The sequence below is a fragment of the Rousettus aegyptiacus genome, unplaced genomic scaffold (assembly GCF_014176215.1).
Source record: "Rousettus aegyptiacus isolate mRouAeg1 unplaced genomic scaffold, mRouAeg1.p scaffold_m13_p_17, whole genome shotgun sequence".
Lineage (NCBI taxonomy): Eukaryota > Metazoa > Chordata > Mammalia > Chiroptera > Pteropodidae > Rousettus > Rousettus aegyptiacus.
The window spans coordinates 24349362-24365480 of record NW_023416292.1 but is presented as its reverse complement, the minus strand read 5'-3'; the positions used below and the strand labels follow the sequence as shown (position 1 = coordinate 24365480).

Here is a 16119-nt window from a genome sequence, read left to right as displayed (position 1 = left end):
GGAGAAGCCAGCAGGAGGAGGAGGAGGACAGGCAGGGTGGAGAGACAGATGGACAGAGATACAGAGACACAAACATGGAGACAGGCAGAGACCTAGAGACTCCTGGGAACGACGCGGCCCAGAGGGAAAAAAGGCCGAGGCAGGGAAACAGAGCAGGGCCGGGAGGAAGAACAGGAAGCTGGGCAGACAGGGGGCAGGAAGAGGCCGCTGCGAGGGGAGGACCCTGGCCGCAGCCCCCCGAGGCCGGCCGCGCCCCGAGGCCGGCCGCGCCCCGGCAGGCACCTCGCCCTCCTGGGTTTTCTTCATTCACTGAGGTGGGGGGGGGGGCGGGGGGTGGAGAGTCGGGGCGGGGGGGGAGAAGCATCTGCGTTCTAGGGCTGCTGAGACAGGCGGAGGGACCTGCCTGCAGCCCACAGCTGACAAGGGTGGGAGCCGGTGTGAACGAGGTCCCCGGAGAGAAGCCGTGTGGGTGGGCCCTGGGCCTCCGGGGTGCCCTCCCCCGCCTCTGCCTCCCATAGCCAGGAGCCTGGTCCCAGAAGGAGGCGTGGTGGGCAGGAGAGGCGGGCCCGCCACCTCTCCAGGTGACTCCCTGGCACCTCACACAGGGACCCCGAGCCCGCCCTGAGGAGTTCCTGCCTGAGGTCAGGGGGTCAGGTCTGGAGCCGCTGCCTTTCCCTCGTGCAGTGATGGTGACGGTGATGTTGGAAGTTCCTTCCGACTCCGCCTTCCCGCCTCTCGCGACACTGTGCCCGGCCGGCCGTCCAGTGAGCCAGGGACGCCACAGCCTCCAAACCGTCCTCCCTCGGTCCCCTTGCCCAGAGTGAGGCCCAGGCTGCTGGAGTTGGGAGGGATGTCGGCGTGCGTGCCCATCCTCCACAGCCGGGCACCCCAGGTGCATGCGCGTGGGTGCTGGCGGAGTCGGGGGACGCGTGGGGAGGGAGGCGCGGACGTGCCCCGACCCCATGAGCTCCATGCCGCTGCGGAAGGTGGCCCTTAACAAAAATGCCATGGCCACGGGGTGGACAGGATGTCTGGGGGCCGCTGACCTGTTCGCAGAGCCTCTGAGAGGAGGAAGACTGGGGGGACCCGGCCTGCGGGAGCCCAGACTCACACACTGGCAGTCACGGGGCCGGGCCCCGGCACCCGGTCGGCCCGTCAGACTCGGGGTGCTCCAGTGGCCGGGAACTGCTGGCTTGGCCCGGGTAGCCCCGCAGGCCTCAGAGGGGACGCTGGTGCCGACCTTTGGCTGGAGTCTCTGGAAGAGTTACCATGCCCAGTTCGGAGCTGGCCTCAGGGCAGGATTGGGGGCTGGAGGTCCCTGTGGTGACAAGGGCAGGGAGGAATGGGTGAGGCCTGCTGTCCCCAAAGGGGCCGCCAGCCTGGAAGGGTGGGTAGGACCGGGGCGTTCAGGGTGGCTGGGCACAGGCGGCTGTGTCGTCAGACGGGGTGCAGGCAGCGGGCTGTCTCTGTGATCACGGTGCAGTGGCAGAGGACACGGGGCTGGACCCCAGGGGTCTGGGCCCTGGGCCCCCTTCCTTGTCGGGGGGGCGCCTAGACGGCATTAGGGAGGGCGGCGCAGAGCAGAGCTGTGCTTTCTGGGGGTGTCTTGGGTGCAGGCGATGAGCACTCATGGGTGGGGGCCAGAGGGGAAGGAACTGCCCCTGGCCTGTGTCACCCGGGGGACCACCCTCCACTCACTGCTTTGGCATTCGAAGCAGAGTCGAGTCCTGCGTTTGCCTCTGACAGCCAGTCAGCCCTTGGGCAAGTCATTTCACCCAAGACCCCGTGATCTAGCCAGGGAAGTGGGGTCGGAGGTCACCAGCACTGCGGGAGGGGGCGAGGGTCCGGCTGGTCCCAGCACCCACCTCCGGGAGGCTTGGCATGGATGTTTGGTGACTCAGACCCCTGAGCCCCACTCTTTCCTGATGAGTAAACAGGTCGGGTTGGGGACCCTCAGCTTCTGTTTCCTGAGCGACAGAACACAAGGCCGGCCGCTCACCCCTGCCCCCTTCCCGCCCGGCCTCCGGCTCGCACGCAGGCTTCCTGTCCCTGGCCGGCAGCCTCGGCCCGGCCGGCTGGCTGGCGGGGACTCTGTGCTGTGCCAGCACACGTGACGCTGAGGCGTGTGGCGCAGGCCGCTGGCGGGGCCGGTCAGCGCGCGCCCCGTGTGGGTCGGAGCGGGGTCCTCGGACGGGGATCTCACTGCTCCGTGGGCACAGGGGGTCCCTGTCTCCACGGCGGAGAGAAGTCAGGGGAGGGCACAGGGCAGCAGCACAGGCATCGGGGAGGAAAGGCGCGGTGACCCCGGGAGCCAGCCGAGCCCCCGCCCCTCGTGGGGGTGCTGCTGGGCGGTGTCCCTTTCACCCCGGCAGGCGGACCCCGCGTGGTGGGCAGACGGCAGGACCGCGTGGCGGCGGGGGGAGGGGAGGGCGGGCAGAGGCAGCCGGGGACCCAGAAGCTGCCTCAGGAAGGGAACAGAGGCAGAAAGCGGGGTGTCCGATGAAGGATGAGACAAAAGGTGAAGGGGGAGAGGCGGGGAGCCCCAACCCGGGCTCCGCTTCTGTGTGGACACGTGTCCCCCGCCCGCCCCAGGCCCCCCACCTGCCGCCCCAGGCCCCCCACTCGCCGTCCCGGGCCCCCCACTCGCCGTCCCGGGCCCCCCACTCGCCGTCCCATTTTACAGATGAGGAAATAGAGGCTCACAGGGCTCAGGTGGCCTGCCTGAGGTCACACAGCTTGTGACATCTTGTAAGTCCTGGCCCCTTTGGACTCTGAGACGGGGAAGGCAGGGGGAGGTGGGGACGGGGGGCCAGGCAGGCGGAATCCAGGCCACCCGCCCGTCAGCCATCTTTGGCCTGAGGAAGTAGCTGGCGGGCAGCCCACCCTTCCGGGCGATCGAGTTCTTGGGGAGCCCGGCCCCCCCACCCCCACTTCCCTCTCTCTGTCAGCGTCCGCAGCCCCATCCCTATTCCTGGACCATCCCGGGAGTTCTTGAGGAAAGAAAAAAAACAAGAAACCGCTTTTCCTGGAATGAATACCCGAAGGGCCCGACGAAGCCGGGGGCGGGGGTGGGGGAAAATGAGGGGGGGGAGACCCCACCCCCCGTGCTGCCTGAGCACTCTGCAGCCCGGCCCTGAGTGCCTGTGCCCCAGACCACTGGTTAGTCCCCACGACACCCTCGGGAGGGAACACTGTCCCCCTTTTACAGCAGAGGGGCTGAGAGCTGATGTTCACGGTCACAGCCAGGCTCCAGCAGGCCGGGAGGGTGCAGGGCTCAGGGGGGCCCTCGGCCCCCCACCTCCCAGAGAAGAGGGGCTGGGAGGGCCGGTGGGGAAGTCCCTCTCCCCGTCTCGTGTGATCGGCCCCTCTGCTGTCTGCCTTCTGTGGACCGTCCCCTGTCCTCTGGGAGCTCTGCCTGGCTAGTCCCCAGACTCCTGGGGCTCCCGACTGGCCACAGTCAGGCCGGAGGAGAGCAGGGAGGGTGAGCTGCGGGCCTGCGTGGGCTGGGAGGCCAGAGGGCAGGGAGGCTGGGGGCCTGGCCAGGAGCCCAGATGCTTTGCATCTCGAGGTGGAGGGGAGAGAAGTGTCCGCTCGGCCTTGACTGTAAACACATCCCCGGTTCCCACGCCTCCGATCCGTGTCCTTGCTGCGGCCCCCAGCCCTCCCCCTTCTCCTGCCCGCCCCCGCCAGCCCCCCTCCCCTGCCTCCCTGTGGCCCGGGCCATTAAGAAGAGATGCAGAGCCCTGGGATTTCGGTCTGGGCTGGGAACCCTGGGGAGGCCCCTGCCAGCAGCCGGGTGTGGGTCCCAGCTCTGACGCCCCTGGCTGTGTGGCTTTGAGCAGCTGACTTACCCTCTCTGTGCCTATTTCCTTATCCGTAAAGTGAATAATACCACCATGGACCAATGGGGGCCTAAAGCAAGGCGGCCCGTGGCAATCGCGGGGGGCCTGCCTCACGCCGCGCAGCAGCCAACGTGTGGGGTCACGTCGTCGTGCTTGTGAAGGGGTGGATGGGGGAGGGCGTCTGCTCGGGGAGGGGACTGCGTAGGGGGCTGGGGCACGCCTCGGCCGTCGTCTGGTGTAAGCCCCTCCAGGGGCACGTGGACTCTCGGGGCGATGCCGCTTGACTGGGGGTGCTGGGAGAGACGGGGCCTCAGGAGCTGGGGCTGAGGGGCTGAGCCTGGGAGGTCCAACCTGGGGGGCCGGGCAGGGGCTGTGGGCTCTGTCCTCAGGGCCGGCTGTGCAGGCCAAGCCCTTCCGCTCCCTGCTGACCACCCACTGGTCTCCGACCCCACCCTGGTTTCCAGCCCCTCTACTGACCAGCTGCGGCTTCCCCTGCATGCAGCCTTCCCCTGAGGTGGGAAACAATCTCCCCATCTTCTAGCCAGCACCCCTCAGCCAGACAGCCCAACCCCCGGGTTAGGGTCCAGCGTCCTCACCGCCCACCTCCACCCAGGCCTGAGCGCAGGGGAACCATTTCCCCAGAACTGGGTGGGGAGGGGGAATGGTGGGAGGGGCTCTGCGGCCCCGCCTTCCAGCTCACTGTGGCCTCCAGCTCCAGGGACAGACCCAGGCCAGTGCAGCGCGGGGTCCCAGTGCATCTGGAGGTGAGGCTCACCCAGGGGCGATCCTGGACCTAGACGGACTGGGCTCCATGCAAGGGTGGGGGCCGTGCCGGGGCCACAGCCAGTCCAGCAGGGGTGAGGTGGGGCCACACTGAGGGGTGAGGGGCAGCTGCGCGGAGGGCGCAGGGCCCTGGCCTGGCTGCTGGGCGCTTCAGGGAGAAGTGGGTCAGCTGGGGGCAGGCGGGCAGCCCAGAGGCGGCCACTGGGCCTGGGGAGGCCGCTGGAGCAGGGCGGGGCCGAGGGGGTCATCTGGGGACGTCAGAGAAGGAGCCAGCTGTGTTTGGGGGCGATGGGGGAGTGTGTGGGGGGGACCCTCTGAAGGGTACTCCTGACTGTGGCCTGGTCCCCGGAGGCAGGCTGAGTCCCCTCCTGACCCACTCACAGTGAGCTGCACTGCTCAGCTCAGAGACAAGCCCCTGGAAAGGGGCTTCTGGCCCTGACCAAGCCCCCTCCCCGCACCCGCCTTCTGAGCTGAGGGCCGTGGGAGGATGGAGCCACCCACTCCCTGCCGCCCTCCCACACGCACACATCCAGGCCGGCTCCACTTCCTGTTCTCAGGCTCCACATCCTGAGCAATGGGACCCCCGAGACACCGACACTCTCTGCCCGCCCCCCGCCCCCGGCCCTGGGGCCCTGTCACCTGCTCACCTGAGTTTCCCAGACCCCGTGACTCCACAGAGGCCTCGTGGGTCACTCGTAGTGAGTTCATGGGGGCTGAGCCCGGGGAGGAAGCACAAAGGGGAAGTGGAGCTGGGCCCCCAGGGAGCTGGGGGGGCAGCTGCCTGCAGTGGGGGGGGGGGGGAGCTGCTGCTCTGCAGAACTGGGGGACGGTGGGAGGGGGACGAGGCCGGCCGCCCTGTGCTGTGGGAGCCCAGCGCAGCCCAGCCTGGCAGGGGCAGCGCCCGGAGGGCTGACTGGGGGACACCCAGGGAGACAGGAAGTCATTGAGGACATCTCTCCTCCAAGACCTGGGGACAGCGAGCACCATCCAGAGGAGCCGAGAGCAGCTGTGGGGACCCTGGGCGGGTGTGGGTGGAGGGACGGGTGGGGCCAGGCAGCAGGCATTCCAGAGACGGGGGTGCCTATGGCCCACACCCCAACCTTTCTGCTGGGGAAAATCATAAGCAGATGTGGGCTCCTCGGGGGGCACAGAGCGACCGGCCAGAGGTTTAGGAATGCCGAACACAAAACCTGACACCGCAGCAGGGGGCGGCCATGCTGGGGCTCAGCTTCCCTGGCCTCTGGCGGAAGACTCGAGGTCCCGACCCCCCTCCCACCCAGTGGGCGAGGCCAGGGGTGTGGGAGATGGACAGGGGCCCATCTCCAGATGGCCGATGGGGTGGCCAGCGGGAGGCGGAGCTGCTCGCTGAATCCGAGGCCCGGTGGGGCACCTCCGTGAGGCGCCCGGAGCTGGGTGCGGTGGTGCCCGCAGGTGCCTCACAGCCGGCTCCGGCTCCGGGGTGTGTGCGGGCGCTGCCTGCTTCTAGGCGTTTGGCTGCCTCTGTGGGGCAGGTGTCCCCTGCCTGGTTTTGATGGGAGCTCTTCCTCCAGCCGCCCCAGGTCGGCTTCCCTCGCAACGGCCCCGAGCTCCAGCCTCACACCCCGGGTCTCGCAGGGGAGGCATGGTCAGGGCTCCGGCACTAGGATGGGGGGGGCAGTCTGTGGTAGGGGTCGGGGGCGGGGCAGGGGCGGGGCACAGGTAGGGGGCCGAGCGGCAGCAGCCTGCCCTCTCCTGACGCCCCCGCCTGGGCCTCCGCAGAGTCCTTGGCAGCCATGTCACAGGCCTCGGCTGTGTCCCCAACTCTCTGCTCCCTCCTTCTCCTGGCCCTGAGCCCAGGGCTGGCTGGAGCCCTCAACCCCAAAGACCCCAACACCTGCACCTTCTGGGAGAGGTGAGCGGGGCCCCTGCTGTGTCCCAAAGCCTCCCCCTTTGTCACCCTCCAGCCCCCACCCGCCTCCCGTTTCTGCTTTTGCCGCCTCCAGTCCCGCCATGGGCCGCCTCGGACTCGCTCCCGGCTCTGGCCCTGTCCCACGGTCCTTCTTCCCCACCTGGGAGGCTGGTGCAGGACAGAGCGCAGGGTGGGCGGGCCCAGCAGGAGCTGAGGGGCCAGGGCAGGAGGCTAGGCGGGGAGGATCTGGGGCCGGGGCAGGGGGCGGGGCAGGGGGCGGGGCGGGGGCGGCGCGGGGAGGATCTGGGGCGGGAGGCAGGGGGCTAGGCGCACGCAGGCTCCAGCACCGGCCGCAGTCAGCTCCGGCTCAGCTGCCCCGCCTGGGGCGAGGAGGAGGAAAATGAGGCAGCTCTGGTTCCCCAGTGCGAGAAGTGGGGGGTCCCAGGCATATGCCAGTTCTGGGAGGATCCCTTGGCGGGGCAGGTGGGGGTCTGCCCGAGGCCTGGGGAGCCAGCCCCGATTGGAGGTGGCGAGCCCCCTAGCTACCCCCCCGCCCTTTCCCGCAGCTTCACCACCAGCACCAAGGAGGCCCAGTCCCGCCCCTTCAGCCTGCTGCCCCCGGAGCCCTGCGACCGGCCCTGGGAGAACCCCGACTCCTGCCCCCGGCCCACGTGAGTGCCCTGACCCCTCTGTGGGCAGGTGGCTGCTGCCCGGGTCCTCCCTCCCGGCTTCCTCTTCTCCGACCCGTCAGGGTTCGAGGAAGCAGCCGGCCTCGGACGCTCAAGGCGTGGGGGGTGTGGGGCGCGCTCCACGGCCCCCTGGCCGCCCTGGTGCCGCTGTGTCAGGGACACTGAGGGCCCCTCCGGCCTCCCCAGGGTGGTCTACAAGACCGTGTACCGCCAGGTGGTGAAGACGGACCACCGAAGGCGCCTGCGCTGCTGCCAAGGCTTCTACGAGAGCAGCAGCGGCGTCTGTGTCCGTGAGTCCCGCGCCGGCCTCGCCTGCGCATGCGGGGACCGGGTGCTCCCCCGCCCTCCCGCCGCCCGGCCCCTCCGCCTTGTCCCTGGGGACACAGTGCCCCCTCAGTCCTGTGAGAGGCTCGTGGGCGCGCCGGTCCCTGGTGGGGGAGGGGGCAGGGGCAGGCCTCGGAGGGTGGAGGCGGTGGGGGGTGAGGGGTGCAGGCGCCTCGTCACCCCGCCCCCTCTGCCCCAGCGCTTTGTGCCCAGGAGTGTGTCCACGGCCGCTGCGTGGCGCCCGGCCAGTGCCAGTGTGCGCCAGCCTGGCGAGGTGACGACTGCTCCAGCGGTGAGTGGCCGGACCTGGTACACCCTCTGCACTGGCACGCGGTGCCTGGGACCCTGGGCGGTCACCCACCAGAACCCCACTGCAGCCAGCCGCCTTTGCCAGATATGGCGTGCAGGGTTTGGGCCAAAGTCCCCCCGCGGGCGTACGTGAGGACAGGGGACAGAGACGCGTGGATTGGGGGCTGCAGGTCGAGCCCCTTGGTGACCCCCTGCCACTCCCTCGTCTCACAGCATGTGCCCCAGGAGTGTGGGGGCCGCAGTGCGACAAGCCCTGCAGCTGTGGCAACAGCAGCTCCTGTGACCCCAAGAGTGGGGAGTGCTCCTGCGCCCCTGGCCTGCGGCCCCCGCACTGCCTCCAGCCCTGCGCCCCTGGCCGCTACGGCCCCGCCTGCCAGTTCAGCTGCCACTGCCGCGGGGCCCCCTGCGACCCCCGGACTGGAGCCTGCTTCTGCCCCCCTGAGAGAACGGGGCCCAGGTGTGTAACGGGGACAGCACGGTGACGGGGCCGCACACGCAGGACCACACGGGGGCATGAGGAGACTCAGAGGGGGCCCCGGACGCGGGGGTGGCGCGGCGCGGCCAGGCCCCGAGTCCCAGCAGTGCCGCCGACTGATCTTCCCGTCTGTGCCAGGGGCGCGTTGCTGCCCCCTGCAGCTGGCGGTTGCTGTGACAATAGCACGGAAGCCTGTGTGTGTGAGGGCGTGTCGCAGGGCGGGGCTGAGACCGGGGCGCAGGGAGAGCTGGGGGTCACGGCAGGGAGACGGTGCCCCTCGGTGGGGACCGGAGGCCCCGCCCCCGGGAGGCACAGCGGGAGAGGTGGAGTGGGGGCGAGCGGGCTGTGCGAGGAGTCCCTGTCATCTCCCGGAAACCTTTGCTTTCTGACGCCTGCAGTGCCCAGCAGGGAGCGGGGTGGGACTCCCGGAGCCCTGAGGTCAGGCCTGCCTCGCCCAGGGCCTGCGGGGGGCCGGCCAGCCTCGTGGGCGTGGGCGACGGGGAGGCACGTGCCCACCGTGGCTCCTCTGCCCGGCAGCTGCGAGGTGTCCTGTCTCCGGGCCGCGGCCAGCACCCTCTGCCCCAGCACCTCCCCCTGCCACAACGGGGGTGTCTTCCTGGCCGCCCAGAATTCCTGCAGCTGCCCACCTGGCTGGATGGTATCAGGCGGGGCCTGGGGGTGTGGGGCGGAAATCTGGGGACAAGTCTGTGGGTGGCTCTAGACGGGGGCTCCGGGGAGCCTGTATGTGAGGGGTGGGATCTGTGGGCTTGGAGAGGTGCCAGGGCTCTGGATCCCCGAGAATCAAAAGGGTCCTGTGGGCGAGGGGTGTTCCAGCAGGCGCCTTCAGCTCTGTGGACCCCTCACCCCACAGGGCACCATCTGCTCCCTGCCCTGTCCGGAGGGCTTCCATGGACCCAACTGCTCACAGGAATGTCGCTGTCACAACGGTGGCCTCTGCGATCCATTCACTGGGCAGTGTCACTGTGCTCCCGGCTACACCGGGGACCGGTGAGTGGCCTTGGTGAGGGCTGGAGCGGCTGGCGGGCCAGGGGTGGGTGGGCGTGGCCGGGCTCACTCGGCGCGCGCCCAGGTGCCGTGAGGAGTGCCCCGCGGACCGCTTCGGCCAGGACTGCGCGCAGACGTGCGACTGCGCCCCCGGCGCGCGCTGCTTCCCAGCCAACGGCGCGTGTCTGTGCGAGCAAGGCTTCGGCGGGGACCGCTGCGCCGAGAGCCTCTGCCCCGACGGCTTCTACGGCCTCGGCTGCGCGGCGCCCTGCACCTGCGACCCGGCGCACAGCCTCAGGTGGGCCGTGGGACCCTGGTCAAGGGCTCAGGAGCCCAGTGGGAGAGGCCTTCCGTGCTGAAGCCGCCGGAGTCTCGAAAAGCGGCAGGAGCACGTCCGGGGGTGGGGCTGATGTCACGGAAGGGAAAGGAGGGCGGTCCTGGGACGGGCAGGGGGGCGCCCTCGGAACTGCGCCGAGCCTCCCTTCCGGCCCCCGCCTCGCCGGCAGCTGCCACCCGATGAGCGGCGAGTGCTCGTGCCGGCCGGGCTGGGCCGGCCTCCACTGCAACGAGACCTGCCCGCCCGACACGCACGGGCCCGGCTGCCAGGAGCACTGCCTCTGCCTGCACGGCGGCGCGTGCCAGCCCGACAGCGGCCTCTGCCGGTGCGCGCCCGGCTACACGGTGAGGCGCGCCCCGCGCCCGGGGCGGGGCCGGGGGCCGCGCCGCCGCCCGCGCCGCCGCCCTGACCCTCAGACCCGCCCCCGCCGTCAGGGCCCGCACTGCGCTCTCCTCTGCCCGCCTGACACTTACGGCGTCAACTGCTCCGCGCGCTGCGCCTGCGAGAACGCCATCGCCTGCTCGCCCATCGACGGCTCCTGCGTCTGCAAGGAAGGTAACGCGGGGGCCCCCTCGAGGGCCTGGGGGCGGGTCCGCGGAGAGGGGCGGGCGCGGGGCGCCAGCCCGCGGTGGGAAAGCAGCCGAGCCGCTTCCTTCCTGCAATCTCCACTCCGCTTTTTCTCCGACTGCAAACATCCCACTCGTCCTAACAAACCCGCGGCCTCCAGTTCCCGCTCCTCCCTGCCGTCTTACACCTGGTCCAGATCACGCAATGTTACCTGCCGGGGCCTCTGTCGGCTTTGGGTCTGCTGCTGCCCCCTTCATTTTGCAGAAGCGGCAGCCGAGACCCAGACCGGGGCGCGTAGCCTTCTGCTCCACAGCTTACGTGCGCGTCTCCTGTGCGCACTACATCCCGCCCCCCCCCCACCCCCGTAGCTCAGAGCCTGACACAGCCCCTGCGTAGTGCGTGCTGGCTCAGGAGGGGAGCCGGGTCCCGTCTCCACCTGCAAGGTCCCTCTTCCAGGTTGGCAGAGTGGTAACTGCTCCGTGCCCTGCCCGCCTGGAACCTGGGGCTTTGGCTGCAATGCCAGCTGCCAATGCGCCCACGAAGCAGCCTGCAGCCCCCAAACCGGAGCCTGTACCTGCACCCCTGGGTGGCACGGGGCCCAGTGCCGGCTCCCCTGCCCGGTAAGTGCCCACCAGTCTGCCTGCCTGGGGGAGCGGAGCGCATGGCAGCCCCCCAGCTGACCACTCCCCCTCACTCCCTCTTCAAGAAGGGACAGTTTGGTGACGGCTGTGCCAGTCGCTGTGACTGCGACCACGCTGATGGCTGTGACCCTGTCCATGGGCGTTGTCAGTGCCAGCCCGGCTGGACGGGTGAGCATTTTGGGTGTCTGGGCCCCAGGCCTACTGTGTGTGGGGGGGGGTGCATCCCATCGGAAATGTGCTCAGAGGAACCCCTAGGGACGGGTGGGGGGTTCGGGAGCAGGCTCACTCTCCCTCTCCCCCGCCTCAGGTACCCGCTGCCACCTGCCCTGCCCTCAGGGCTTCTGGGGAGCCAACTGTAGCAACACCTGCACCTGTAAGAATGGGGGCACCTGCATCCCTGAGAACGGCAACTGCGTGTGTGTGCCCGGCTTCCGCGGCCCCTCCTGCCAGAGACGTGAGCCCCGCCCCCCACCTCGCCCGCCGCTGCGGGCCGTGAGGGGAGCGCAGTGCCCCACGCCCGCGGCCCCCACGGCCGCCCCCTGCGTCTCTCCTGCCTTCAGGCCGCAGTGGGAAGGACGGAGGGAGACAGTGGGGGGATCAAGGGCTAGTTGAGGGGCTGGCACCTGCACCCCGTCACCTGGAGCCCCTTCCCCACAGCCTGTCCGCCTGGCCGCTATGGCAAACGCTGTGTGCCCTGCAAGTGTGCTGACCACTCCTCCTGCCGCCCCTCGGACGGGACCTGCCACTGCCCGGCTGGCTGGACTGGCCCCGACTGCTCCCAACGTACGTGGCGCCTGCGGGTGTCTCGCGCGCATGCCCAGAGCTGGGCTGCGCTCGAGGCTTCTGTCCCCCGTTCCACGGTGTAGAAGCCCGTGGACCCACCTTGATTCATTCTCTAGTCGTGTAAACGATACAAACACTGAGTATTGCCGCCCCACTGGGTGCCGAGGGCGCAGCAGTGAACGGGCCAGGAGACCGGCTCCCCGCGTTTCTCCGTGGGAGCCCGGGAGGGTGTGTGTTGGGGGGGGGCGGGGAGCGTACAAGCTCAGTTTTGAACATGTTCTCTCTCTCTTTTTTTGCATTTTTCAATTTACTTATATATGGTTTCTTGCCCACATAAATGTTTGAAGAACATCATAGAAAAGATTAGTCCAGAGCGGGCAGCGCAGGGCGTGTGGGAAGCCCCGGTCGTCAGGCTCTGCCGCGTTGTTGAGCGGCTTTAGCTGGCCAGGTGCAAACGCTCAGCAGACTGCAGGGCGCGTGGGTCTGCAGGCCAGCATTGGCGAGCCGTCGCGTGCAGCTGCTGCTCAGCGCCGTGGCGTCCCTGGGACACCATTGCTGAGGGGAAGGTTCCGGTGATCCCGGGGACTGAGGATGCTTTGGGGGTGGGGGCTGGCTGGCCTGCCAGACGGGCACCATGTCTGTTGCAGCGTGCCCACCGGGACACTGGGGAGTCAACTGCACCCAGCCTTGCCAATGTCACCGTGGCGGGACCTGCCACCCCCAGGATGGGAGCTGTTTTTGCCCCCCAGGCTGGACCGGACACCTCTGCTTGGAAGGTACCAACAGAGGGGAGCTCCATGGCCCTGTCCCCAAGTTAGCTCTAGCCCAAGGAGGGAACTGTGCTGTCCTGGCGACCTCTGACCTGCCCGCCTCCCTGGCCCTCTCCCAGGCTGTTCCCCAGGGACGTTTGGTGCCAACTGCTCCCAAGCATGCCACTGTGGCTTCGGAGAGAGGTGCCACCCGGAGACCGGGGCCTGCGTGTGTCCCCCTGGGCACAGTGGTGCCCCCTGCAGGATCGGTGAGTTTCCTAGGCTCCCATGGTCCCTGGGGAACAAGGACACAGAGACCTGCCGGGTCTCTGCCAGGATCCAGGCCCCTCATCTAGGGGCTCCCTCCCATGCACACCCCAAGCTCAGCAGCAGAGGCTGTCCTGACTGCCCGCCCCCCCAACCAGGAGGCCAGGAGCCCTTCACCATGATGCCGACCTCTCCGGTGGCTTACAACCCGCTGGGGCCCGTGGTTGGCGTCGCAGTGCTGGGGTCCCTGGTGGTGGCCCTTGTGGTGCTGTTCATCGGCTACCGCCACTGGCAGAAGGGCAAGGAGCACCAGCACCTGGCCGTGGCCTACAGCAGCGGCCGCCTGGACGGCTCCGAGTACGTCATGCCAGGTGAGCCGGCCCGGGGGCAGGGCACACCTGTGAGCGGCGGGCCCCCGGGCACGGGCTTCTGCGCCTCTCGCTGGGCCCGGGAGGCGGGCAGTGCAGGGCTGGACGGAGGGGAAGCCTCCGCCTGTGTCCACTCTTGCAGACGTCACTCCTGGCTACAGCCACTACTACTCCAACCCCAGTTACCACACCCTGTCACAGTGCTCGCCTAACCCCCCACCCCCCAGCAAGGTCAGTGCCCGGGGAAGGGTGCCCTGCGGGGGGTGGGGCTGGCCCCGGCTCTGGGAAGCTCCGCTCTGGCATGTTGCTGTCCTGCTCTGCCCCTCCCGGCAGGTTCCCGGTGGTCAGCTCTTCGCCAGCCTCCAGGCCCCCGAGCGGCCGGGCGGAGCCCATGGGCGCGATAGCCACGCCACCCTGCCCGCCGACTGGAAGCACGGCCGGGAGCCCCCAGGGCCTCCGGACGGGGGCAGGAGCCTGGAGGCCAGGGCCCCTGGTGAGGGGGGCCGCGTGCAGCCCAGCATCCTGCTCCCTTGGAGTGTTGTCTGCAGAAGGGGTTCTGGCCCAGTTCGAGGAGGCGGGAGCCGGAGGAGGGGCCCGGGGGTCTGACTGCGTTGCCTCCTCCTCCTCTTCAGGCAGCAGCCGCCTGGACCGAAGCTACAGCTGTAGCTATAGCAACACTGAGGGCCTGGGCCCCTTCTACAGTAAAGGTTCGGCCTGGGGCCAGGGAGGGGCTGGGCTGGGGTTTACAAGCCAGTGTCCCCTGCCCCAGCCTGATTTCTTCCCCCATCCTCAGGGCCCATCTCCGAAGAGGGGCTGGGGACCAGCATGGCTTCCCTGAGCAGTGAGAACCCCTACGCCACCATCCGGGACCTGCCAGGCCTGCCTGGGGGCCCCCGGGAGAGCAGCTACATGGAGATGAAGGGCCCGCCTGCAGGGTCCCTCCCCAGGCAGCCTCCTCAGCCCCGGCACGGCGAGAGGCGGCGACAGCCCCAGCCACAGAGAGACAGCGGCACCTATGAGCGGCCCAGCCCTCTGAGCCCTGGTGAGCCCCCCTCGTGCCCTGGGGTGGGGCCGAGCGAGAACGGGGACACGGCAGGTAGACGGGAGGGGCGGAGGGAGAGCGCGTGGAGGCGGCGTGATGTGGCAGGAGCGAGGCCCTTGGGGCCAGGCTCGGGCTCAGACCAGGTGTGGCGTTTGGGTGTGGCGGTGCCTCTTAGGGCCCGGGAGCGGCGGCACCTACTCCCCAGGGCTGAGGATCCAGCCCCTGACTTGTGGAGCTGGTGCCCAGAAAAGTGAGGAACGAGGCAGGTGACACAGTGTCCTCACGTCCTGTAAGGGGGGTAGGCCCAGGCGACCTCCCTCACTGGCAGCCGGGGAGCAGCACACACTGCACAGCAGCCGGTCGCCAGGCACTGGCCCCCTGTGGGCGGGAGGGACCAGGGAGGGGGAGACGGGCGGGGACGAGGGGAGCCGCCTCACTCTCGTCCTGCCCCTCTCTGTCTCCAGACCGAGACTCCGTGGGCTCCCAGCCCCCGCTGCCCCCCGGCCACTACGACTCACCCAAGAACAGCCATATCCCCGGACACTATGACTTGCCTCCAGTTCGGCACCCTCCGTCACCCCCACTTCGGCACCAGGACCGCTGAGGGGCCAGGGTGGTGTGCGGAGGCCGGCACACCAGAGTTCGGGACAGAGCTGGCTGCGCCCTGCCAGGAGCAGGGAGAGGACTGGCAGGCTGTGGACATGAACGTGACCACGTCTAACGAAGGAAGCGAGTGGAGGGGCAGGAGCCCCTGGCTCCACGCTGAGACGCTGGCGGCAGGAAGCCCGTGTCCCTTCCTCCGACCCCCGTCCCCCAAGCGCCCAGGGCCCGTGCACACGACCGATCGTGCTGACGTCGGAGATGTGTATTGGGCACTTTTCCTGTGCACTCCCAGGCTGGGCTGTGTGCATGTGTGCGTGCGTGTGGGTTCAGAGGGGCCAGGCACGGCCCGTCCTACAGCTCTCACCATTTATAGAGGGGCAGCCCCAAACCAGCTAACTCTTGCAACAGCCTCCTAACTGGCCCCCCTGCGTTCTGGTGGTACCCCCTCCAACCCAGCTGGTCAGGCGGCCCCTCCGGATAGTCTTCGTGGGTGGCCCATCCTCCTGGGCCCCATCATAGGTGTCGGAGCTTTTATTTGAAGGCTCTGCCGCCCGGCCCTTCCCGCCCCCCCAGCCTCACCTTGAACTGTGCCCTCGCATCGCTGTACTTCCTGCCTCAGGGGCCTGGCGCATCTGGAATGTCCTTCCCCCGCACTCACAGGTTAGCCCTGCTGCTCCTCCCCAGCCCCCCCCCCCCGGGACGCGCGTCTGCTTCTCAGCACAGACCGCGGCTGGATCTCCTGCGGAGGGCCCCCGCGATGTGTTTATGCGACTCTGGGGTGGACCTCTGCGCCCCCCACCTCACTCTGAGCCCCCTGAAGGCAGGAGTCCTTTGTTTACGCTCATTGGTTCCCCTCGGCACACAGTAGGCACCCAATAAACGTTCCCCAAAAGGCTGAGTGGCTGCGTGAATTAAAAGTGCCCGTGACCCTGGTAAGAGTCAATGGGCTGCGTAGGTGGGAGCCTTCCCCAAAGGCTGGCATTTCTGCGGGGGGGGGGGGGCGGCACCGAGGCTGAGCGGTGGGGGCTGGAGGGCCGGGCAGGAAGGCAGACCCGAGAGGGTACACTCGGCAGGGTCTAGAATCTGAATCTGCAAGATTTCTAGGAAGCAAGACCCGCCCCATTAACTCATTAGCAGGTCATCTAAGTCCCCAGACCACCGGCAGCTGCCTAGAGACCCAGCGCCGGCCCGGAGCCCTCTCCTTACTGGCTGGGACGGCGGCCCAGAGAGAGGCTCTGTCCCCACCCGGACTCTCCCTTCCTGGCCTCCTCAGACCGTCCTCACCCCCGAAAGCCCGGGCCGGCTCCCCGCGCTCCTGGGCTGTTTCCTAGGGGACTTCGGAGCGCTGGGCGCCTGCGCTAGACCCTCTGCGTTCGCGTGCGGACGGCGCGGCCCAGCCCTCCGGGCCTCACCTGCCCCCTCGACCTCGGGCCGCCCCGCCCCGCCG

General features: G+C 69.1%; 1 protein-coding gene across 7 annotated transcripts; it reads left to right on the top strand.

The window, feature by feature from the left end:
• Positions 1–414: 414 nt before the first annotated feature.
• Positions 415–15570, top strand: PEAR1 (platelet endothelial aggregation receptor 1). Of its 7 annotated transcripts, XM_016166177.2 has the most exons (23): positions 4914–5323; positions 6384–6516; positions 7080–7184; positions 7389–7492; positions 7726–7818; positions 8049–8292; positions 8848–8968; positions 9182–9318; positions 9401–9613; positions 9822–9996; positions 10087–10207; positions 10676–10839; positions 10926–11028; positions 11168–11314; positions 11518–11643; positions 12291–12419; positions 12533–12661; positions 12818–13030; positions 13170–13258; positions 13361–13520; positions 13660–13734; positions 13821–14069; positions 14534–15570. In XM_016166177.2, exons 1-23 carry the CDS (start codon positions 5200–5202, stop codon positions 14671–14673), a joined length of 3294 nt encoding a protein of 1097 aa, XP_016021663.2. In that variant the 5' UTR covers positions 4914–5199; the 3' UTR covers positions 14674–15570. The 7 variants fall into 7 exon arrangements, with proteins under 7 accessions (XP_036090683.1, XP_036090681.1, XP_016021662.2 ...); XM_036234790.1 differs by lacking the exon at positions 4914–5323 and adding an exon at positions 415–892 and having other exon boundaries at positions 13170–13520; XM_036234788.1 differs by lacking the exon at positions 4914–5323 and adding an exon at positions 4075–4606 and having other exon boundaries at positions 13170–13520.
• Positions 15571–16119: the final 549 nt, after the last annotated feature.

Excerpts from the sequence above, each read along its gene's own strand:
- PEAR1 (XM_016166176.2), top strand. The coding sequence starts at position 5,200 with ATGGGACCCCCGAGACACCGACACTCTCTGCCCGCCCCCCGCCCCCGG. Across the intron at positions 7,493-7,725 it reads CAGCAGCGGCGTCTGTGTCC|CGCTTTGTGCCCAGGAGTGT; the intron begins GTGAGTCCCGCG and ends CCTCTGCCCCAG. Across the intron at positions 8,293-8,847 it reads CCTGAGAGAACGGGGCCCAG|CTGCGAGGTGTCCTGTCTCC; the intron begins GTGTGTAACGGG and ends TCTGCCCGGCAG.